The 25,740-nt window shown below is 35.3% G+C and overlaps 2 protein-coding genes across 5 annotated transcripts in view; one reads left to right on the top strand and one right to left on the bottom strand.

Annotated features, from left to right (window-relative positions):
* Positions 1-25,740, top strand: part of LOC125878283 (aspartate aminotransferase, chloroplastic) — a 936,263-nt gene that overhangs the window by 22,253 nt on the left and 888,270 nt on the right. The gene's annotated exons all lie outside the window — the stretch shown is intronic.
* On the bottom strand, positions 3,893-12,973 carry LOC125878290 (protein MULTIPLE CHLOROPLAST DIVISION SITE 1). Of its 3 annotated transcripts, none has more exons than XM_049559516.1 (5): positions 12,628-12,973; positions 12,086-12,252; positions 11,506-11,893; positions 4,222-4,422; positions 3,941-3,982 (listed from the first exon to the last, which is right to left on the bottom strand). In XM_049559516.1, exons 1-4 carry the CDS (start codon positions 12,889-12,891, stop codon positions 4,222-4,224), a joined length of 1,020 nt encoding a protein of 339 aa, XP_049415473.1. In that variant the 5' UTR covers positions 12,892-12,973; the 3' UTR covers positions 3,941-3,982. The 3 variants fall into 3 exon arrangements, with proteins under 3 accessions (XP_049415472.1, XP_049415473.1, XP_049415474.1); XM_049559517.1 differs by lacking the exon at positions 3,941-3,982 and adding an exon at positions 4,118-4,136; XM_049559515.1 differs by having other exon boundaries at positions 3,893-4,422; positions 12,628-12,972.

The following is a 25,740-nucleotide window of genomic DNA, read 5'->3' as shown; positions in this document are numbered from 1 at the left end:
GTGTTATACTAAGGCAGTAACAGGACATAGAGAATGAAACTGGGCATACCTATTTGTTTTTTTGCTGATGTTGGATATTGGTTGTTTGTTTGTTGCAGAATCTGTGCTGGAGTGTTTTAATGCAAGGATAGCGAGTAGTTGCGTCTGTTAGGGGATGATCGCTGGTGACTGTCCACAATGCGAGACTTGGAAGTCATGTCTCTTTGTGAAGGATTGTGTTGTGTGTGAAAGGAGTATGGTAACGTGAGGTGCATGGGTGTTGCACATGTATGCTCCATATACACAAAAAAGTTTTTGGTTAATCTACATTACAGTAGTACATAATATCGATTTGTAATTCAGTATTCATTACACCATACTTAATGACTAGACACGCAACTTTGCTTGTTGTTGTATGACATGTATAGTCGAGCGTCGTACTGTTAATTAGTTAGTACGATGTTTGATGGTACTTACTTATGCTAAGACTTAACAATTTGCCTTATTAGTTATGTTCTGTCATGAACAACATATCCCCTTTTCAATAGTATTTAATAATTGTACTGTATATTTACATACTTTAATACACACAAAAGTAACGTGTTATTCTATTAATATAATCACTCAATTTATTGTATCAATAAAATCGCTCAATTTAACGAATCCATTAGTTAAGATCTGACCTTGAGTGAAGGACGATAAATTCACCGATGCCTATATTGTAGCCCTATGATAGAAAAATAGCCATTACTATAACAACTACTTTTCCGAGCAGGGGAGGAAGTGACAACTGGCGTTATTTCTGTGTAAAAACTGAAAATGCATCTTACCATAAGCCAATTCTAATTTCTGACATTTCTTTACACATCGCTCTGAAATTTTATTGTTTGATGGGTTTGTGAAGCAATATTTTGAGACAAGAATACTGATTAGTTAATAATTTCTTAATTAGTCAATTATTGTCAAGTGTGTTAACCTTTAGGCTGCCACTTCACAACTTATAATGTTTCTGTCCTTACTTTAATATAGATATAGATTCTTCTTCTCTTTGTGTTGTTCTTCCTTTGTGACATAATATTTACTTGTATAATATTCGATACCAAATCTATATCTCCTCTATCCGATTTTCTATATTTGTATCCATAATATAATTAGACAAATAAAATAAGAGAATACTCTAGGTGAAATGATAAGAGTATGAAACATGAATGGCATTATGCTATCAAGTACTTGTAATTACGGGTGGACATGGTATGATATTGAAAAGTTTAGTTCCATAATTTCGGTTACGATTTTTAAAAATACCATACAATTATCATACCAAATAATTTGGTACAATTGGATATTTTAAAGTTCGATTTTGATATTTTACAGTACGGTAAATCGATAACCATACTTTTGTCAACTTAAAGTCGTCAAATTACATATATTCGTATAATAAAGAATTATGACTTAGGTTTTCAAGAAACGTATCAATTATATCATACTAATATCTTATACGTGCAAAAATGTTCAAAATAAAGTACAAACAATTATCTTTGTCAATCAATCACCCAAAAAGAACATTAAAATCAAGATAGAGTAATCAAAATTTCAACATCTATATAATTAGTTACTCTTTTATATATTTGCTAGTATTATTTAATTACATGTATATAAATTTTACATGAAACTATATACTTTGATACAGTATTCTCAAATACCATGCATATCGAATATCAAAATTCTTAAAAATGCATACCAAATACCATAAAATTCCAACCACTATATTAATTTTTTTGATTTCAATATAGCATTTGATATATACCATATCATGCACATCCTACTATTAATAAGTAGAACCCCACGCATGTTTCATATATAAAATAATTACACCAATAGCATATAAAAAAGTAGAGATAGAAAACATTACTTTTAAATATCCATATGTAGTTACAATAATAATGTGTAGAATATAAGGAACAAATAATTTATTCTTCCAACTTAATCCAATTCCTCTTGAATATGAACTTAAGAAGTTGTGTTTGACTTCCATATTTCACACCAACTTTCATGAAATTTTGTGCTTTATGTGTCATGTCTCCGTAGCAAAAAAAAAATAAATCTAACAAATAAATTCGATTATTGTATGCATCTCTCTCTATTCTTTTTATTGGAGCCATCAGGAACCTAAGTTAATCCCCAAGAGCCTTATTACTCTTTCCATCTCAAAGTTGATGTTTTTAAACAAAATAAAACAAATACCTTTAAACAGATATAGGTAGCAATAAAATCAAAACAAAAACTTTTGCAAACTTCAAAAATGATCTGCAACTCAAAAAAAATGCAGGATTTATATATATAGAGTGAGAACATCCATTCAAAGTTGTTACCACAGTTCGGAAAAAAATTGAGTCATGAATCGTCAATCCCTGTTGAATGGGTGCTGCCTTTAGAACTTTCATTGTAGATTAAATAAGTTGAAGGTAACTATATATTCAAATAATTATGTAAGATATTTCAAAAAAATTATAATAACATACAAGTAGATGGATCACATTTAATATTTCCATGTAGCAGTTTCATACTCCATTGAAATTTTTACTGATCACTTTTTTTTCTTAGTAGAAAAGAAAAAGAAAAAACATACCGTCAATCCAACATCTTTGAAAAATCATGCATCATCTGCAAAATAAGTAATGAAATAATAATAATGCTATATAAATATGAGAAGCACAAAATTTAAGTTGTTACCGCAATTATGTATTACCACAGTTACGTATTCAATCGATCCATTTCTTCGATTCTTGAAATTTGTAAACAATTCTGTTTGAGAATTATTATGCAATGTAGTATCTTATGCAAGAGAATTGCAGAACTAACATAAATGAGAATTGGATTTAAAATAGTGAAATAAAAAAATAGAGTTTCATTAAATTTTCAAACTGATACGATTACCCAATATATTTGATAGATTTCTGAAACAATTTTTATTTTTAAAAAAATACTAATTAGTTAAGAATTTCTTAATTAGTCAATTATTGCCAAGTGTGTTAACTTTAGGCTATCACTTGACAACTTATGATATATATATGAGACATCAACGAATAATTTTGGAATATTTTAGAATTTTATCATGTAACCCAAGGTAAGTTATCACAGAAAAAACAACTTCAACATTTCTAACCACAAGAAAATTTAGTATTAATAAATAAAAGAAAAACAGCGTGATATACCCGTCATTTTTGTAATTTAGAGTAACCTTTCATGGTGAAAATGCTCACATACCACCGTTAAAAAGTGGTTCACACTTACTCTTTTCGTTTAACTAAAGTCAAAAAATTAATTTTAATTTATTTTTAAAAAAAATCACATATTATATATGATCCAATGATCCTCCAACAAACGAGTATATTTGATCATTTTTATTTTGACTTCTTAGATTCAACAACTAATTCAAATTTTAATTAAATATCTCCCTTATAGATATATTTATTATCTTTATTTGAGTTTCCTATTTTTATTTCATTTTTTTCTTTCATTCTTCAATGTAAAAATATGAAAAGAAACAAAGTGAATAGTATAAGCGAAAAAAAGTTGGAAAAAATAATTAAAACTAATTTTTTACAGCCATATTGTAATTTATTTTTTATATTTGTAAAAAAAAAATAGGGATGATAAATTTTACAAAAAAAAAAAATGTAAAATAAATTTAACCATCAAAATAATACTCAAATTAGCTATTGAATCAAAAAAGTAAAAGAAAATCACATGAGAGAAGAATCAAATATAATACGGATTTTTAAAAATGAAAAATCAAAAAATTAATTTAAAATTAATTTCTTCAAATCCATTGGAGCAAAAGGGTATATCAAAGTCATTTTTGTAACAATATGAATCACTTTAATAACGAAGGATATATCAACTCTAAATTGCAAAGTTAAGGAGTATATCATACCCTTTTCCTTAAAATAAAACAGACCTGAGCGGAGGTTCTGGAATGATTCCGCCATTGGTTTAAAACCTGAGTCGAGGGAATGAATAGGCAAATGTTACAAAAGTTAAGTCCACTACTACCAGAATGAAATAATAGGTATAGACAGACAGTTGGCTGCAAAGGAATAAACTTAAATTTACAGTCTCATTTCTGCTGCTGTTGGAACACAGCAACGTCAGGACTGAAAACATGACTATCAAGTCTTCATTCAAACTTGGCCATTAACCTATTTCTAACAGAATTTACAAAACGGTATTGAAACAAACCTAGGGTTTCTCCATTTCTTCAGAACTATGCTTGTTCATAAATGAATCACGAGCACCCTCTGATTCTGAACTATTGGAGCCCATTTGCCGGTTATTTGGGCCTTGATCGAGCTGCTCCTCTGTCTTTAGTCGTGTTTTGAATGGCCTCTCAAAATCTTTTGCAGCCCCAGGATCTATCACTAGTTTACCAAGTTTTTGCTCCTGTAATGATGACATCAAGGGATTTCATGCCATTTACTAATAATGGGAAGAAAGTAAAACTCCAAATTGATTGAACTGCCATTGACATCCAGCATGATTTATGCATGCACAGTCTAATGCATACAAGGAGAAATTAAAACACGTGGTCAACAATTGATAGATTATATGGATAAATACATCAAAATTGTGGACAGACTATACTCGTTGGCCACGAGAAAATGATCAAAATGGTCCTTAACGTGTTCCTAATATATTTTAGGGAAAAAAGACTAATATACCCCCGAACTATCGAAAATGGTACGCATATACCCTTCGTTATACTATTGGGGCACCAAAGTCCTTGCCGTCCAAAAAGTGGAGCCCTTATATCCTTCACACTAACGGACGGACACGTGGAACCATCTTGTGCATCTACCCAATTATTCACTTAATTTAAACTCACCAAAAAAGACCACCCAAACTAAAAAACACCCACCCAAATAATTATCTAACCCACTCACTCACTAACACCCTAATAATATACCCAAACTACTATTCTTATCCTTCTTCATATAGCCACCATATCCTCCTTCTTCCTCCATACTTGCATCCTCCATTGTTCTTCAACCAAGCAAAAAGAAAAATGCCTTCATCAATGAGTTCTCTTTCTCCTACTGAAAACCCATATCTTCATTTCCTTTTGGAATCATCTCGTCCTTTTCTTCGCGGAGAATTCGAATCAATCGACAAAGATCTTCCCAACCTTATCGTCATTTTACATTCCATCGGCGTCGACGAGTGCTGGTACAAACACGACACTTTCTTGACCACTTGGTCCATATCTACAAAATTCTCAAAATCTGGAAAGCCCCAAAATTTGCTTGTCTTTGTGGTCTTCTCCATTCAGCTTAATCTAATTCATATGTAAATCTGGCTCTATTCAATCCGTCTACTGGCTGTGAAAATTGTGTATCTATTCTACGATTCTTCGTGACTATGTAAACCCAAGAAACACATTTTTTACAAAATTTCAATAAAAAATCAAACAAATAAACTAATTTGAAGTAACACGCTATCTCATCCAACAAAAAGAGTAAAGCACATAAAAGCTGGAAACTTTATCCAAATTGAGAGTATAAATTAGTATATGAACTACACAATTCAATCGGAGATGGTCTGGGTGCAAGAGCGATAGAGGTTACAGGAGAGAAAGAAGAGCCAACTGGAGAGAAAATCAGAGGCGATTCAGAGTTCATTGGAGTTGTAATTAAGCAGGAAGGATCATCCTTCTGAGTTCGTTGGTGGTCGGACATGGCAACGAGTCAACTCGATGAACTGAAGTCGAGTGAATGATTATTATTTTGCGAATTGCGAAGTTTCTTTGAGAATATGTGTAGTTAGGGTTTGTTAATTCGGGTCTTAAGTGGGTTAGGATATAATTGGGTGGGATTTTAGTTTTTGAGTAAAAATAAAATAAAAATCGAGCAAATTATTGAGATGGTGCCACGTGTCCTTCCGTTAGTGTGAATGATATAAGTGCTCCACTTTTTGGACGGCAAGGACTTTGGTGTCTCAATAGTATAACGAAGAGTATATGCATACCATTTTCAATAGTTCGGAGGTATATTTGTCCTTTTTCCCTATATTTTATTCGATTGAAATGGTTCTTAATGTATAACACATATGTTCATTCTGATTCTTAATATATTTCACAAATGGTCCTTAATGTATAACAAAATGTGTTTATTTTGGTCTTTTATCCTAAACATAACAGATTAATAAAAAAAAATTAAATTTATCTGTGGACATACGTGGCTAATAAAATTCACTATGGATGTCTTCTTTGTTAGCTCCAAAAAAGTACTCCATAAAATCTAACATCATTTTTCCTACGTTCTCCAACAAAATTTACTATTTTCTCTTTTCTAAAATATTATTCTACTTACCTAGTACTCATTTCTGTTTTCCCTCAAAGTTACAAAAAGGGATCCAAACAAAAAAAATATTCATGTCTGATCCTTTCTGTGTACATGCATATTCTAGAGCTAACAAAGAAGACAACAATGGTGGATTTTGTTAACCATATGGGATCAACAGGTAAATTTAACACTTTTCTTTTTAATAAATTTGTTAGGTTTAGGGTAAAAACAAAAAAGAACACCTTTTGTTATCATTTCAATCCGGTCAAATATATTGAGGACCAAAATGAACATTTTTGTTATACATTTAGGACTATATCAATAAAGTGAATTATATTACAGACCAAGAAAAAGCATTACCCATACATTAAAGACCATTTTGGTCATTTTCTCCGTTTGCCACCTGTGTGGTCTTTCATTGGGTGATGTTAACAAACTCGGGTTAAATATGAGTCTTGAATTGAGAGATGGGAAGAAGGTGAGATTTTGGGAGGATGCATGGTTGGGACATGGACCTCTGAGAGACCAATTTCCTAAAAAGTTGAAACTATTGCACAATGCAGGAATAATGGGAAACAGAATCTGAAATTTGGAACAACGGCAGAACTGTGAATTGACAATCTGACCACTTTTACGGATGTTGGAAAAAGTAAAACGGGAAGGTGAAAAGCAAGAATTATTTGAGGCAATACACAGGGACAATTTTAGTGAAGAGAGAATATAAACAGTTCAGGAGAAGAAGCTGACAAGAAATAGAATGCAAATAACCTTGCCCATCAGTTTCGGAAAAAAAGCACCGACAAAGCTCTTAAAGTACAGCCTTACATGATGCACACTTGACACAACATGATTTGTCAAGAAAAGGGTCTACATATGCAACAGATGTTGTAGGTGCTGTAAGGATATGGAAGACACAACCCACTAGTCCATACATTGAAAAGCAGCAAGAGAAATCTGGAACATGTTCTTAAGCCTAAGGAGTATTAACCTTATCCAAAGAAAAGGGTATTAAACTGAACCAACTGACGACAAAAAGGGAATTCCAGAAGCAAGGCTGTCTGTATTTTTTTTATGTAAACAGAGTATCTTGTTCATGCTAATGTATGAAAAGGTTTAATTAACTTTTCCCAAAACAAGAACGAAAAAGTATTTCAACTACACCTTAGTCCCAAACAAGAAATGAACAGAGGGGAGGGAGATCACCAATGTAAAAGAAATGCAATATCCTAAGGTGGACTACAACTTTACTAGCTTTGATTGGAAAGTTCCCAGACTAGCTGATCTTTTAAAAGATTCAGAGACGGTGACTCTCAATGAACAAGCCGAGGATCGCAATACATAGTATTGACAGAACGGCGGAAAATTCACTATAAGGGGTCATTTGGTACGCGAACTAAATTATCCTGGGATAATAGTCCTCGACTAATTTATCCCACCTGGGAATTGGGACAAAATAATCCCAAATTGAATGGGATAAGATGGGATATTCGAGGATTAAGTGTGGGATAAAATTTATACTGCATTTGGTTGATGGTATAAATTTATCCTGCAAATGGGACAAAATAATCATAAGTTGGATGGGATACAACATACCCACTGAAATCCCACAAAGTAGGGTCTGAGGAGGATACTATGTATGCAGGCCTTACCACTACCTCTCCAAAGTAGAGAGGTTTTTCGAGAAACCCCCGACTCAAGCAAATCAAAGCAGCAACTAAAAGAAAAATAGCAGTAGAGAGAAATATGACAACTAATTGCAACGCGGAAAATATATGATATAAGCAAGGAAATGTAACAAAAACAACAATAACAAGGTGCGATCACCTAAACACATGAATAGGTGATATCAGATACAATCAACAGATTGTACAATAGGAAAGTGAAGGAACTCCCAGGGGAAATCTCTGGACCATGGAGTAAGGTATGGAAAAATAAAGTGCCAACTAAAGTGAGGTGTTTCTCATGGCTAGTGGCTAGAAGGGCATGCCTAACTCATGCGAAGCTGCAAAGAAGAGGCTTTGAAATAGCTTCATGGTGTTCACTGTGTAATGAGACAAATGAGACTAATAGCCATCTATTCCTCCATTGCAAAGTCACTGCTCAATTATGGACCATTTTTCTAAGCAGAACACACACAAACTGGACAATGCCAGAACACACTGCAGACCTTCTTAGTTGCTGGGTGAGAAGGGGGGGGAGTAAGAGCCAGAAGAAATGGTGGAACATGATACCCTCTTGTATATGGTGGACTATTTGGAGAGAAAGAAACAAGAGGTGTATGGACAATACTGCAGAATCAGTACAAAAGATCAAATGGCATTGTATGAAGACCTTCTGTTTTTGGTGTAATGAGGAGGGTATAGAGGATGCTGGACAGATTTTTAATTTTTTCTCTTTTTTATAAGTTTAGTAGCAATTTCTTGAGTTGGTCTTTTTTGGGTCACTGATGTAAATCTTTTTGATGGTTGCCAGCATACCCTCATTGCTGAGGAATACAACTTTACTTTATCAAAAAAAAAGACTACATGAATAGGTGATATCAGATACAAAAGGTCAAAGACTACATGAATAGGGTAATACTGCGACTGACATAATGCTCTATACTAGCATTAAGCCAAATACATGAATTGCTTAGTAATAAGACAACTCCTAACTGCCTGTTAACCTTCTACCCTTATTTGCGACCTCCATACCCTCCTATCTAAGATTATGTCCTCGATAAGCTAAAGATGTTCCATATCATGTCTAATCACCTCTCCCCAATACTTATTTGGCCTACCTCTGCCTCTCCTCGACCCCACTATGTCATACCTCTCACACATCCTCAGTGGAGCATTCACACCTCTTTTCACATGCCCAAACTATCTTTGTCTCATTTCCATCATATTGTCTACTACAAAGGTCACTCCTACTTTGTCCCAGATATCCTCATTCCTAACTCTATCGCTCCTAGTATGCCCACTCATACATCCTCATTTCCACCACTTGCATCTTCTAAACCTTGACTTGCCAACACTTTATCCCATACAACAAAGTCGATCTAACCACCACTCTATAGAACATACCTTTAAGTTTTGGTGGTACCTTCTCGTCACACAAGACGTCGAATGAAAGCCTCCACTTTATCCATGTCGCACTAATATGTTTGACATCATTGTTGATCTCCCCATTTCCATGTATCAAAGACCCCAAATACTTAAATCTTTCCCTCTTGAGAACAACTTGTGCATCAAGTCTCACTTCCACACCTTCCTCATGTGTCGCATCACTAAATTTACACTCTATATACTTTGTATTGGTCCTCCTCAACCTGAACCCTTTAGACTCCAGAGTCAGTCTCCACACCTCCAACCTATTGTTAACTCCACCCGGAGTCTCTTTGATCAAAAAATGTCATCTCCAAAAACATACACCATGGCACCTCACCTAATGTGTAGTACGCATTAAGGGAATCCGCTAAAATAAAAGTTGGCAACTGCACCAAATGTGTAATTGACTCTAATTAAGTGATGAGCTTGTCCTTTTTAAATAAAAATGATTTGCTTACAAAATCTCAATTTTACTACAAGCATTCAAGCAACTTTAGCAGATATCAAATTAGTACCCAGTAATAGTGCTTCAACTATAGTTGTCTTGACATATTATTTATCTTCAAATTATATGTTTGAAGTACATATTTGGACCTATTTTCCTATTTGGTAACAAGGCATATATTATCAAGCAGAAATTGAATAATTTAATTTTTGAATCACTCTATTTGAAACAGGTTATATTGGTAACTTTGAACATATCACATGATCGTCAGATCTTCTAACTCTTTGTTACTATTGGTTAGACATTCTAACTATTTGTTACTTGATTAATACTCAATAGCTATTGCCAACATATGTTCTCACTCCTCGTTAAAAGTACAAAAGAAGTCTTACGAAAATCATTCAGTGGAAGCAGCACCAACCTTGTATAGCAACCTCCTGCTTTTGTTAAGGATCTCCTAGAAGCAGATCAGGGAGGTGTCACCACGACGAGATATGTCTCGTGAGATGTGCTCACGCTCCAGCAAAATTACTCTCTTTTTGTAACTACCCATCACAAGCTACTACAAATACTACTAGTGATAGGAATGTTCGTAATGCTAATAATAGCATAGCTACTGCTATAAACAATATGTACTCCACTATGGTAGCTACTGCCTCCCTTGTAAATCTTGTTTGAAGTTAATATAATCTTCATGACCCAAAAAAAAAGGGTATTGTATGATCACATTGCAATTTTTCAAACTACAAGTCCATAACAATATTATCTAACTTAACTAAATTGATTAGTTTTTGCAGGTTCAGATAATGTCCATTGTTGTGCCTGCGTATAAATAATTGACATGACCATTACACGATATTATTAACGTGCAACGACGTATATAGAAACTAGTTAGGACTCGAACACAATTCAATTAGTGTTCCTAGACAGTCATTTTTTTCACATTTTTTTACTGCTACTGGTTTCAAATTCTTTTGTGCTCCCTATTTACGCACAAGTATATCAACCTATACGAAATTCACACTCAGGGAAAACCAGATAACCCTCAAAGCACTATGAACGACCATATTAAAATAGGAAAAAATCCATGACGCAAAAGTGGGGTGTTTCGTTGCTACTACAACTATGTATAACAACAATGTCTAGGGAAATTTCACCAATGTGCAAGCAACTCTGCAGCTAACATCTCTTTCCATTTAATTGAGATGGGAGGTTCTGTCCTGTCTCCTGTCTATTCTTTTCCCTTCTTACTGCAAGCTTAGAATTTAGCATCTAGATGTCCATTATTTTTCACAATACATAAAGCAGTTTATCGCTTAAAATAAAAGGAAAACAAAGTATGCATTATTTTAACTTCCCCCAGAATTTTAACACAAGAAACCTGGAGAATCTTGCAGTTAAGCTACAAATCAGATAACATTTGCATGAATGTAATTGATATTGCAATTTGACAAATGATAATGCAACAGTGTAATGGCATATGCTGTTATAAAAATGTATTGAACACACTTATAAAACCAGGAAGTCTAAGGTGATATCGGTGGTAACCGGCCTGAAGATGTAAAGATTTTAACAACTGTGAGAATCATGTCGTGCATTTGCTTTTCTTTACCACATTTATAAACTAATATTAGGGGTTATGATTGCTTACACTTTGGAGTGCCTCAAGTTTTCTCTGCAGGGCTTCATGTTCTGCCTGAATACGGAATGGAACACCGTGCTTCTGATAAACATTAGTTTGTGCCAGATCCTCGTCAATTTCACTTGCAGTAGTTGCAAAAGGATGATTTGCAGGAATCCACCTGATAGTGTCAGGATCCACATCAGGAGGCACTGAATCACCTTCTCTAAGAAACAATGTTGGTCTCTTCCACTGATATGCACGTGATCTCCGCTTCTGATGGACAGCTTGTTGCTCCTTGGTAAGAGTTACTGGTGCCAAACGGTACACTTGCCCACACATCTCTACAGTTGAATTGCTCTTGCTGATTTTCACTAATGGATTATTGAATGGGTCATCATATTTAAGAGGATTTGATCTGAATTTCAAGACAAATCAATAAGCAAAAGCATGCATTGCAGCATTTAAAAACTATGCAAGCACTGAATTTCAAAAAATTATCATCTCAGCAGAATATGATCATATGAGGAGAATCTACATCCTGAAAAGTAATGAAACAGAAGAAGAAATACATCATAGACAAGCAATTCAAAAGGTTAATGATCCATACATGCCTCTTCTATCCGATCTTAATTGACCACGCCTGACAAGATCAGCTACAGACCCAGGGCGGTTGCGTTTTGACCTTTTTGCAACATAACTCCTCACCAAAATAACCAACAAGGTGACCATGGTAGATAGTGCAATTGCTAAACTTACACCAGAATGTTTCTTTACCTGCAATAAAAACACATGTATTAAAGAGAAAATGCCAAAATGAAGAAAGCAGGACCTTCCCTTTCCTTTGACCAATGGGTCCTCTACCGAACCTGGTCTCCATCTTAGAACCCAAAGGTCTCTAAATAAAAGTGAATACAAGGTCTAAGCTGCTTTTAGTCGTGAATTTAATCAATAAATACATTGCACTGGATCTGAACATCTAATCGGAATTATTGAGAGCCCAGATGGAACATGAAAAATTTGCAATCTCACTGAAGAAAGAAATAGTTGGTATGTCGAGAAAAAGTAGGAAACAAAACATCATATCACATACCACAAGATAGCAGGGAGAACAAAAAAGTGATATGAATATAGACATGTTGAGCCATTTACCAGGAGGGTAGCGGGAGGTAGAGATTTGACGCTCTCTTGTAATTTGGTAACAGCGTGTTGCAGTAGAAGAGGAAAATTGGGTTTGTTGGACTTGACAACCATAACTTGGTGCGGAAGATTCTTCGAATTCTTGGCATCACCATTTGCAACTACGTTAAGCTTCTTGAAGGTCCTCTTCCTAGTCCTAGTATACCTCCGGAATGCCTCAAGTGGTACCGGAACTGAGACGGTATGAAGTTGTAGACTCCACATTGAAGCTCCCATTTTTTCTCCTATCTCAAAACTAGGGTTTCCCCTTCATATCCAAAATCAATCCAAAAACAAAATTAAACAGTAAATAGCCTACAATTGCTTCATCTTTACCTGATGATAAATTTCGTAAATCCTTCTGTCCCAAATTTCACTAGCCATATGAGAATTACTCTCTTCTTTTTTTTTAATAACAAAAAAAATTGTATTAAACTTTAATCCACAACAAATTTAATAATTGAATTAATTGTTCAATTAAGTTCATTAAATATGATTTTATAAGGTATAAATAATACATTCCACTAGCTTATTTAATTGGACTACAAATGATGAATCCATTTTATCATGTACAAAAAGTCAACTTATCCTAGATACCTACATTGATTTCATTTATGTGTCAATGGTCAAATGTATGAACCAATAGAATCATGTTATATGTCAAAATGATATACTATACCTAGTCAAATCAAAGGCTAAAGAAATGGGGTTATGTATACATGTGATTTGTTCTGACTAATCAAATGTTGTTGTGTCAACTCCAAGATGATTGGTCGAAAAAATTTTGTTATTATCACAATTCATTCATCCTACAACTCTAAATAGAGGTCCCTCAAAATTTAGAAAAAGATATTAGAATTCTATATAAGCCAAAGAGAAAGGTTGTGGATCAAACATCACACATGTTGAAGGTTCACGAGAAGAAGAACTATTCTACTCATGATCTAGGTGTGCCAGCAATAGTATTTTCTTTGAAGATTTGAAGGCATTACCTCTATGGTATACATTGTGAGAATTTCAAAGATCACTGCTACTTTTAGGATATTTTTTAGCAAGAGGGATCTCAATTTGAGACAACAACAGTGTTTGGAGTTACTTATGAATTATGATTAATGAATTTTTATCATTCAGATAAAACTAATGTAGTAGCTGATGCATAGGGTTATAAGATAGTTAACATGGTAACTTGACAATGTTGCAGGTCGAGAAGGGATCTTTGTATATAGATGTTCAGTCCTTGGATAAATCTTTATGAGACTATAGACTTCAGAGCCTGACAGAGTTCCTGCTTGTGTTGAGGTATAGTCACTTTTGATGGAATAGAATAAGGCTCGACTACTTAAAAATGAGAAATTATCCTTGATTTCGAGCTAAAGTTTGAATCGAGAATGTGTTTTGAGGGTCAAGTATCGTAGTTGTGTTACTGAAGTGGATGACTTAACTAGGTTGAGTGATCTTGGGCGTATTTATATGCCTATTTATTATGATCTGCCCACATATACCTTGTGTTTTGAGAGTATTCTTCATGCTATTTGCTATGTTTTTTATTAACTTACAATGATTGCACACTAAGACATGTGATTAGCTTATGCAAGAGTTTATGACGGGTAAGTGAGATTTTCACAGATCACTGCTACTTTTAGGATAGTTTTAGCAAGAGGGATCTCAATTTGAGACAACAACAGTGTTTGGAGTTACTTAAGGATTATGATTGATCATTTTTTATCATCTGAATAAAGCTAATGTAATAGTTGATGCATTGGGTCATAAGGTATTAACACGGTAGCTTGGCAACGTTGTGGGTCGAGGAAGGATCTTTGTATATAGATGTTCAATCCTTGGATAATAGCTTTTTCAGACTATATACTTTAGAGCCTAACAAAATTATTGCTTATGTTGGGGTATAGTCATTTCTGATGGAATAGATTAAGGCTCGACTACTTTAAAATGAGAAATTATCCTTGATTTAAGCTAAAGTTTGAATCAGGAATGTGTTTTGAGGGTCAAGAATCGTAGTTGTGTTACTGAAGTGGATGACTTGACTAGGCTGAGTGATATTAGGCGTATTAATATGCATATTTACTATGGATTTCCAACATATACCTTATGTTAGGAGAATATTATTCATGTTATTTGCTATGTTGTGATTATCTTACAATGATTGTACACTAAGACATGTGATTATCTCATGCAAGAGTTTTCGAAGGAAAAGTGAGACCATAGGATCTAGAACAAAGAAAGAAAGCATGGACGCAACTCCAAGGAGCACGCGAAGGATGAAAATGAGAAAAATTAGGCTAAGGAGTGTTGCCCCAACCCCTAAAATACAGAGCCCCTAGCTTGGCACACTGTAGGTGCACCGCGCCATGGACAAAACTACTGAAACCCAATATTGGCGCACCACGCTAGGGTCATCATGACGAAAATTCTCAGATTTTAAGAATCGAAATCCCACGAGAAAAATAAATTAATTTTCCAAACCCTATAAATAGAACCTTAGGCCTCTTTTGTAGGGTTACTTCTTCTTTTTTAAGTGCAAGAGCAAGGGCCAATAATTCATCTTAGGTTTCAATCTTCTACTATTTCTGTCACGATCCGAGCCTACACCCTGGATGTGATTGGCACTCGAGAACCATTGTTGGTCCCCGAGCGAACCCTCATCCTGGCTGACTACAAGCGGAAGACTAACTCAAGCATACAAAAGCTTAAAAACTGAATAAAAATTCATGGAACTGCAATACAAAACTTTAACTCAAATGAACAACTCTGAATATAAAAATAATATACAACTCGCCATAAAATAGGCAACTTAAGCCTTTAAACATTTAACAAAATAAATTATACAGACTTCTCAACTATACCGACTATCTATGAAGCCTTTAACTATTAAAGATAGAAGTCAGGACAAGACCCACGACATCCTGACTAAACTGAAAAGTAAATGAAATCCTCCGGAAACAAGGAGGCTCACCATAGCTAACTCGAACTTCCTGATGTATCAACAAAGCTCCTGTTGATGACCCTGAAAACCTGTGTCTGCATCATGAGAAGATGCAAGCCAAATGGCTCAGTGCGTGGAATGTACGAGCATGTAAGAGAAATTCTAAAGCATAAACATAAGCTTGAACTTTGATAAAAAGGAAACATATTTACCTCTTCTCAACTCACTCAACTCGAAGAAACATAGCTCAACTCAATGATAAGATATTCAACTCAGAGGTATACTCAAGGATACTCAAAACTACTCAAACTTACTCAACTCAGAAGTACTCAAATATAAGATACTTAACTCGAAATACTCAAGGATAATGCAATAGTAAAAAATGCAATATATATGAAAAGCTGTAAAAATGTAGATAGCAACTCAATGTATTGAAAAATACAATAAAACTCAGTATGTGTAAAAATACAATATAACTCTGTGGGAGATTCTCTAACCGATAACCACCACTATGAACCTAAGTGGTGATACAACGTTTTACCTCACACTACCAAGGACCGTCATATACCTTGCCGGGGGTATAGAACCTAACTCACTAAGTGGATCCACTAGTCTATGCTAAAAGCATCTTAAGGAGTCATCTAAAAAGTATGATCCTTTAATACCCATGATGACTACATGGTTTATGAAGACTTGAGTTATCTGAACTCGCATCCCCATATCGGTGCTCAATACTACTCCCAAAATATACTTAACTCATATGTTTGTAAAAACAAAACTCTTTCTTTGGTTTGAGATAATTACTCAAAACTTAGCTTAAAAGCCCTCTTGGAAATCATAGTTTCCTCTTTACTGAAAAACTAGCTCAAAGACTCTTTTGAAATCTCAGTTTCCTTTTTTGTTTAAATGTGAAAACATTTACTCTTTGGGAATACATAGTCTCGATATACTTTTTTGAAGAAATGAACTCAACTCTTTACTCTTTACTCTTTACTCTTTACACTTTACTCTTACTCTTTACTCTTTACTCTTTACTCTTTACTATTAGCTCTTTGCTTAAATCAAAACTTAAGTCTTAAAACAAAGTTAAAACATTTGTAAAAGACTTCTAAAAATATGGTTCATGCCGAATTATGGACGTGAACGACTCAATGCAAGGTTTTCAATAACCATAGATATAACTCAAATACTTGGAACTCAAGAACTTCAATGATACTACTAATTTCAAGAATGCTCAACTCAGAGGGTTCATGCGGAATTATGAGCATGAACTACTCAACTCAAGGACTCAAAGATACTTCTCATCTCAAGATTGTCCAACTTATAATGTTTATGCGGAATTATGGGCGTGAACAACCCAACTCATGGACTTCATAGGTAATAGGTAATAGTCCCATGATTAGGATTATAATCTCAGAAGGGTTAGGAACTCGATACTCAAGACTTAGAACTTGAAGATACTACTTCTTTCAAAGATACTAAACTAATGGAGTTCATGCGGAAGTTATGGGCATGAACAACTCGACTCAAGGGTCAAAATATCAATAAGGAACTTAGGTATATGACTCTTCTCATTCTCATACTTACTTCTCAAAACTTAACTCAAATCGGTGGTGGATCTCAAAGGATTCACAATTGAACTCAAAGACTTTCTTGAACTCTACTCGTAACTCTCTCTTGAGTGTGAATTATGAATTCAAGAGTTATGGTTCATGATATGAAAGATCTTGTGATGATAAAGTAGACTCATGAATACATTCTCCTCACTCTCATACTCACTTGCTCGAGTCTTGAAACAAGTTATTAGAAGTTGTAGAAGACTCCACAAAAGGACTCAAAGGGACTTTCTTAGAATGTTCGATAGAATTCTCAAAACATAACTCTCAACTCTACCTTGAATTTGAATTATGAATTCAAGGTTATGATCATGTTAGGAATGATTTTAGGTGTTTAGAAGTAGCTTAGAGTAGTTAGAATCGAAAAAGAGTGAAGGTTACCCTTCGAAAGAACTCAAACGGAGCAACAGATTGTAAACTGGACTGGGCAGCCGACCCTGGGGCTATGGGTGGCGCGGAACGCCAGCCCCTAAACTTCAGAGCATACTCTGGGGCGCTCTGGCGCGCAACGTGTCAGGCACCAACCCAGAAGACCCGACGAAATTCTTTGCTCGTTTCCTCACACTAATTCGCCTAGAATCGAACGGTTTCTTCCCCAATCACTTAGAATTGATTATTTAACATAAGTACACTCTAATATACTCAATACATCCCTTAAAACACTCACTTTTGTCTCAAGAAATCATCCAAAACCCAACACAACAAGATTTAGAATAAACTTCAAGAACACATCAAGAACTCAAATCTTTTAACTTCAAGAATGAAATTTGTGCTGAAAATAACATGTTTGGCGTGTGGGTGAACAAACCCAACACTATGGAAGCTTACATACCTCTTAGGTATTAAACCCATGGCATAAATCCGCAACAAGACGCAAGAATCTCGACGAACGCTTGATCCTCTCTTCTTTTCTCCTCTTTTCTCCTTTTTTCTCTTCTTGAACTCTCAACTAAAACCCTAGGCGTATTTTAGGATTATAAAACTGAACCTAATAAGATTAGACCCTTAAAACCTTACTAAAAATGAATTAAATCTGATTTGGTAAGAAAAAGACCCAAATACCCCTTACTATTTTCGGCTAACTTTCCTTAACTGGACAACCTAACTTCAAAAGGCCATATCTCACTCATCCGACCTCGAAACTTAGCAAAATCACCGGCGTTGGAAAAATAATTCAAATTTATTTCCTGCAGTATCTTGTAGAACATCTACCTCATCCTGTGCTAGGAGTTATGATCATTTCAAGTTGACCCAAAACTCATAACTTAAGCATAACTTGCAGAATTTCGGATTTTGCTATTTCCAATTTAGTTCATTTTGGAACTCAAGGTGCTACATATAGTGACCTTAACACTTAAGAAAATTTTAATTCGTTGGTAAAATCCCACTTATAACGAAGGATGGTTCAACTCTTAGCTCAAAAGTTTTCTGGGTGTTACAATTTCTCTAGTCTTGAATTACATGAAAACAATCTTGTTTATGTTTTTGATTATTGTGAGTGGCTAAAACCCTTTGTTCTGGGGCTGTAGTCATGGATGATTGTTGAACATCATTTTTGTGGATGATTTTGGTTATTATATATATTAATCTTGTATTCTTGTTTTAGTATTTCATGCTTGATCACTATTGAGATAAATTCATTGTCTATTCTTGAACTCGAAAGACGAATAGGTAGATAGACCAGAGAATAGAAAGAGTGTGGTCCTTCTTGCATACCACTTGTTTTGTGTTTAGGAATGACACCTGGATAAATATCATGCTTGGTTAAGAAATAGGATGAAAAATAAATACTTCATAGTTGAGTTTGTCTATCCCCTCTCAACGATGTCGTTAGACAGTCAACTGGGTAGGTGGTTAGTAGATGCCTAGCAATCTCCTTGTCCCTAAATATGTGCTACCATAGGATATTGTCTCAGATTGACATTATCTAGTGAATCCACTTTAGCTCATACTCATGGTTCTTACCTTGGATAGTAAGGACATCTTTTTTGGGTGTGGGATAGACATCAGATTCTATGTTATAGCTCACTTGGTCTATGTCGGTTACATGGTACACTTCCTATAATAATGAACTAAGGTTACTTTTAAAGTATCTCACAAGTGTTTCAAAGATGTTAAGCTTGCATTGACCATTATTATGACTTATGTTGTAACACCTCAGAAATCAAACTCAGACTAAGCAGCAGAAAAAGGTGAACCACGAAGGGGTTCACGGGCCGTGAACAGGACCATGAATCATCACCTTCATCGTGGTTCACATATATCCAGAAGTGGTGGACTACGGAGCCCTCCACGAGCCATGGATCCCCACACGGGTCGTGGGATGGCTTGTCAACCATAACCAACAGACCCCTAGCCCAAGTGAAGAACCACCGTGGCCATCACCGTCTGTGGTCCTTCACACGGTCCGTGAAGTGGACCGTGGCTAGGAGGTCCAAGAACCAATAAGCATTGGCCAAGAACCATGACCCACTTGATGGGTCGTGGTCCCTTTGATGGTCCGTCACTGGCGCCGTGGAAGGGCCTCGTCAACTTATAAGTCAGGGTTGTTTTGGTCTTTTCCCCTATGTCTTGAAAATTTAAACTACGTCATTTAATACCTAGACTATGTCGTTTTACCCAGTTTAGGCCTAATATTCTAGTCAGAACTTAACCAAAACTTTCATTCTCCAAAGTTATCGAGATTAGAGCAAAAAGAAGAGAAAAGTCAACCAGCCCTCTTAAGAACACGCAACAGGTTTTCTTCAAGTTTCAGTCCCAAAGTAAAAGGATTTCTTTGTGAATTTCGTCACCAGGTATGTGGGATTTCACTAGTGGGTTCCTTTCACCCATTATGTCTGCAAAATTCAGTTAGTTCTTCAGATTCTCATAAACTGTTCAGACCTAGGGTTTTTAGATTTTCAAGATTTATTATGATTATGGTTCCCTTGATCTAAATAACTTATTTCTTGATAATTTAGTATAATTCCATGCATAGTACTCAGAACCCTAGATTGTGTAGATTCTCGTAGTTCATGAATTACACTTGCTAGGTCAGTTAAACAAATAATCATGCTTCAGATTTCGAAAGTCACATTATCAGTATATAATTGTTGCATTCTGAGTTAGCATATCAGTATTTTGAGTTATTCAATATTTCAGTTACATTTAAGTCATCTACATATTCAGTTGGGAGTAGACTTAGCACCGAGTTGAACTAGGGTCCAATGTACCCTCATAGTCCTAGAACTACGTGCCCCTGTAGGATTGTAAGTCCTTTTTGTTGGGCATCAGATTTAGTGATTACGCCAGTCATGCTTTTATACCCCTGTCAATGTATATTGGGTCCTCTCGATGGGGCGTATACATTGGACTCCACGTTTAGCTCACGTGGTTTATGTCGATTAATAATAGCTCTTATAGTTAGGCTCTTAGTGCATTTGACCAGGTTTTCAGCATTTATATCAATTTACAGTTCAGCATGTTATCCTCATGATTAACATTTGTCATTGCATTCAGTTTAGCTTTTTAGTTATGTTTCAATATTTACATTTTGCTCAGTTATGTCATTGCTCAATTATGTTTTGTTCTGCTTATATATATTCATTCAGGTTAGTATTTATATCCTGCATGCTCAGTACATTCCAAGTACCAACGCATACTCTGTGCTACATTCTTTCATGATGTAGGTACATGTACTCAACATCTAGATCACACTTAGATCGACTCTCGGTCCACATTCAGCAGGTACAGTGGTGAGTCATCATACATCGAGGATAACAAACATGCTCTTCATTTCTTTGTCTTTTGTTCAATTTTCAGTTTTGCTAGAGTTAGTTTAGGGGGATGTCCCAACAACTCAACTTAGTTAGAGGTTTTTCAGACATAGTAGTAGATTCACCTTGAGTTGTTAAGTGGTTGTTTCAGTTATTACTAAATTGTTAGTAAGTTTTATATATTCAGACTAGTTGGGTTTTTCCCCACTTTCAGTTATCCATTTGTTTTAGCTTCCGCATAGTACATGTTTTATTCATTAACTTTATAGTATGTTTATGATATGCTTAACGCAGAGTGTAACACCTCAGAAATTTTTTGAGCTAAGACTTGAACTATCCTTCATTCTGAGTAGGATTTTACCGAGGAATTAAAATTTTCCTGAGAGTTAAGGTCACTAGAAGTAGCACCTTGAGTTCCAAGAAGAACTAAAGAGAGTTCATTCAAGTCATTCCTAAGTTTTTTTAAGTTTTGGGTCAACTTCAAACTATCATAACTCTTAGTACAGAATGAGTTAGGTAGGCTACAAGTATTAAATGAAAGTTCGTTGAATTATCCTTACAATGCCACCGAGTTTGCTAAGTTTCGAATTCGTATGAGTGAGATATGCCCTTTTGAAGTTAGGTTTCCCAGTTAAGGTAGCTTAGAGTAGTTAGAATCGAAAAGGAGTGAATGTGCACTTTAATTTAACTCAAAGGGAGCAATCGATGACAAACTGGATGGGGTAGGTGACCGTGGCGCACTGAGTGGTGCGGAGCGCCAGCCCCTAAACTACAGAGGATACTTTGGGGCGCACTGGCTGGCGCGACACTCCAGGCCCCAACCCAGAAAATTCGACGAATTTTTTTGCTCGTTTTCTCACCCTAATTCGCCTAGAATCAAACGGTTTCTTCCCTAATCACTTGGATTCGATTACTTAACATATGTACACTCTAATCTACTCAATACAGACCTCAAAACACTCACTTTAATCTCAAGAAATCATCAAAACCCCAACACAACAAGATTTAGAATGAACTTCAATAACACTTATCAAGAATTCATCAGGAACTTTAATCTTTCAACTTCCAGAATGTAATTTGCGCTGAAAATAACATGATTATCGTGTGGGTGAACAAACCCAATACTATGGAAGCTTACATACCTCTTAGGGATTAAACCCCAAGTGAGTATGAGAATGAGGAGAATGTATTCATGAGTCTACTTAGTCATCATGAAATCTTTCATATCATGAACCATAACTCTTGAATTAATAATTCACATTCAAGAGAGAGTTAAGAGTAAAGATCAAGGAAGCCTTTGAGTTCAATTGTGAATCCTTTGAGATCCATCATCAGTTTGAGTTAAGCTTTAAGTAAGTAAGTATGAGAATTAGAAGAGTCATATACATGAGTTCCTTATTGATATTTTAACCCTTAAGTCGAGTCGTTCATGTCCATAACTTCTTCATGAATTCCATAAGTTGAGAACCTTTGAGAGGGGTAGTATCTTCAAGTTCTAAGTCTTGAGTATTGAGTTCATAATCCCCTGTGAGATTATATTTCTAATGATGGGACTATTACATGTTACCCATTAAGTCCTTGAGTTGAATTGTTCATGCCCATAATTCTGCATAAACCCTATAAGTCGAACAGTCTTGAGATGAGGAATATCTTTGAGTCCTTGAGTTGAGTAGTTCATGCTCATAATTTTGCACGAGCCCTCTGAGTTGAGCATTCTTGAAATGAGTTGTATTATTGAAGTTCTTGAGTTCCAAGTATTAAGTTTTATCTATGGTTATTGAAAACCTTGCATTGAGTCGTTCACGCCCATAATTCGGCATGAACCATATTTTAAGAAGTTTATTACAAACGTTTTAATTTTGTTTTAAGACTTAAGCTTTGAGTTGAGTAAAGAGTAAGAGTAAAGTTCATTTCTTCAAAGATTATACGGGAACTAAGTATTCCTAAGAGTTCACATTTAAACAAGAAAGGAAATACTGATTTCCAAGAAAGCTTTTAATCTAAGTTTTGAGTAATTATCTCAAACCAAAGAAAGAGTTTTGTTTTTAAAACATATGAGTTGAGTATATTTTGGGAGTAATATTGAGCACCGTTATGGGGACGCGAGTTCATAATAACTCAAGTTTTCATAAACCATGTAGCCATCATGGGTAGAAATGATCATACTTTTTAGATGACTCCTTAGTGATTTTTAGCATAGACTAGTGGATCCACTTAGTTAAGGCATTCTATATGATAGCAAAGTATAGGATAGTTCTGGCAGCATGGGTGGTGGTTGTCGGTTAGAGAAACTCCCACAGAGTTATATTGTATTTTTATATACACATTGAGTATTATTATATTTTTCAATACATTGAGTTTCTATCTACAGTTTTACAGCTTTCCATAGATATTGCATCTTTTAATATTTCTTTATCCTTGAGTATCATGAGTTGAGTATCTTGAGTTGAGTACGTTTGAGTTGAGTACCTTTGAGTTGAGTATCTTATCCTTGAGTACTTCTGAGTTGAGTAAGTTTGAGTAGTTTTGAGTATCCTTGAGTATTCCTTGAGTTGAGTAAGTTTTGAGAAGAGGTAAGTATGTTTCCATTTTTATCAAGATTCAAGCTTATGTTATGCTTTAGAATTCTCCTTACATGCTCGTACATTCCATGTACTGAGCCATTTGGCCTGGATCCTTTCATGATGCAGATTCAGGTATTCAGGATCATCAACAGGAGCTTCGTTGATACCACATGGAGTTCCAGTTAGCTATGGTGAGCCTTCTTACTTCCAGAGGATTTCATTTACTCTTCAGTTGTTAGGATGTCGTGGGCCTTGTCCCGACTTCCATCTTTGTCAGTTAGAGGCTTCATAGATAGACAGTAGAGTTTCAGAAGTCTGTTCATTTATTTTGTTAAATGTTTTAAAGACTTAAGTTTCCTATTTTGGGGCGAGTTGAATATATTATATTATTTAGAGTTTTCTTTTGAGTTAAAGTTTTGTATTTAAGTTTTCATGCATTTTATTCAGTTTTTAAGCTTTTGCATGCTTAAGTTAGTCTTCCACTTGTAGTTAGCCAGGATGAGGGTTCTCTTGGGACCAACAATGGTTCTCGAGTGCCGACCACGTCCAGGGTGTAGGCTCGGGTTGTGACACAGGGTTAGTTGGGGTCACTCATGATCCTAGGTCCCATATTACGTCAAGGGGTAGCCTCGTGGCGTGACATATGTTTTCTAACCTTTTATCTTATGATTTAGCTTGGTCATTGCATGTCATGTAATGTTATTTTTAGCATGATGTCATAACTCTTATGCAATGCTATCATACTTAGTACATTTTATGTACTAATGCATATTTGTGCCTACATTGTTTCACTAATGTAGGGTCTAGCCCCCCTACCTATCACACTCGTGGCTAGTTGATCTTTTGGCACTCAAAAGATTGGTTAGTCATCATGTTATGAGGATCGAGACACTTTATTGCTTTCTTTATTTCAGTTTTCAGACTTTGTACGTGATTTATGGGTTACGTCCCAATCACCTCCTTATGATACAATAGATGGGTTGTTGAGACTATGTTAGACTTCCACTTTGTCAAACTATTTTATAATATAAGACTATGACTTTGAAAGATTTATTTCTATTATCTTTTGTGATGTATGCTAAGTGGATTGTGTAGGGACTTTTAGGGTTCTATACGCCATGTTACACCAAGGGTATACTTTGTGTTGTGATAGATTTGGAGCGTGTACGGTTAGGCTTCCACTTTGTCAAACTATTTTATAATATAAGACTATGACTTTGAAAGATTTATTTCTATTATCTTTTGTGATGTATGTTAAGTGGCTTGTGTATGGACTTTTGGGGTTCTATACGCCATGTTACGCCTATGGTATACTTTGGGTCGTGACAGATTTGGAGCGTGCGTGGTTAGGCTACAACTTTCTTTCCCTTAGATTGAGCTTGAATACGTAAAAACATGTTAATTTGAGTGAATTAGGGACGGGTACCTAGTTGATCATGTTACCTTTATTAGAAATCATGTTTTATGCATATTTTCAGGATAATAGGGCCTTGAAGCATGCTAGTGTGATTTTGGATCATCCTTACCTTGTGGTTAGCTTTGTTGTTGTTATTCATTGATTGTTTGGACATGTTTGGCCTTAGTCTATTCTTATACTAGTTCTTTCCATAGACTTTGATAGTTGGAGCCTTTTTGGACTTATTTCTACTGTGACATCGATTTGGACTGTTTAGGTCCTTGTAGACTAGTGTAGTAGACAAGAGTCTCATAGAATGAGCTTTAGACTAGGCGTTGACTCACCTTTGACGACCTTTTATCCATTCTCCCTCTTTCTACGACCCTGTTTGTTACATTTGAGATTTTGAGCCTTGCTTGGTGACTTTGGACTGGAGTTGGTTTGAGCTTGGAATGTTGTACTGATTACTTAGGAGTGGACGTCATTCCATGGTGATTCTATTGTGATGATTGGCATGAGATCCTTCAACAACCTTAGTTATTCACACATTCAAGGCCTAGTCTTATACTCTACTGAGTCGATACACTTTTGGTAATGGCCTTACTCCCTGGCAGATTAATTCGCGGTTTGAGGGCTAGGATCTGTACTTTTTAGCTGGGCTTCCCTTGTTGGTTACTTGGACGTTATTCACAGTTAGAGGTACGGTCTATGCCTTTTCTAGATTTGGACCCATTGTATCTTATTCTTAGTAGTTTTAGCTATTTTGTGTACCTGTCGGGCTTATGAGGGTGCACTCAGATTTTTTACTTAAACC

The sequence above is a fragment of the Solanum stenotomum genome, chromosome 10 (genome assembly GCF_019186545.1).
Source record: "Solanum stenotomum isolate F172 chromosome 10, ASM1918654v1, whole genome shotgun sequence".
Classification (NCBI taxonomy): domain Eukaryota; kingdom Viridiplantae; phylum Streptophyta; class Magnoliopsida; order Solanales; family Solanaceae; genus Solanum; species Solanum stenotomum.
Note: the sequence above shows the minus strand (reverse complement) of the source record. Positions and strands in the feature narration are given on the sequence as shown.

Excerpts from the sequence above, each read along its gene's own strand:
- LOC125878290 (XM_049559516.1), bottom strand. The coding sequence starts at position 12,891 with ATGGGAGCTTCAATGTGGAGTCTACAACTTCATACCGTCTCAGTTCCG. Across the intron at positions 12,253-12,627 it reads TACCTCCCGCTACCCTCCTG|GTAAAGAAACATTCTGGTGT; the intron begins GTAAATGGCTCA and ends TTTTTATTGCAG. Across the intron at positions 11,894-12,085 it reads AGATCGGATAGAAGAGGCAT|ATCAAATCCTCTTAAATATG; the intron begins GTATGGATCATT and ends CTTGAAATTCAG.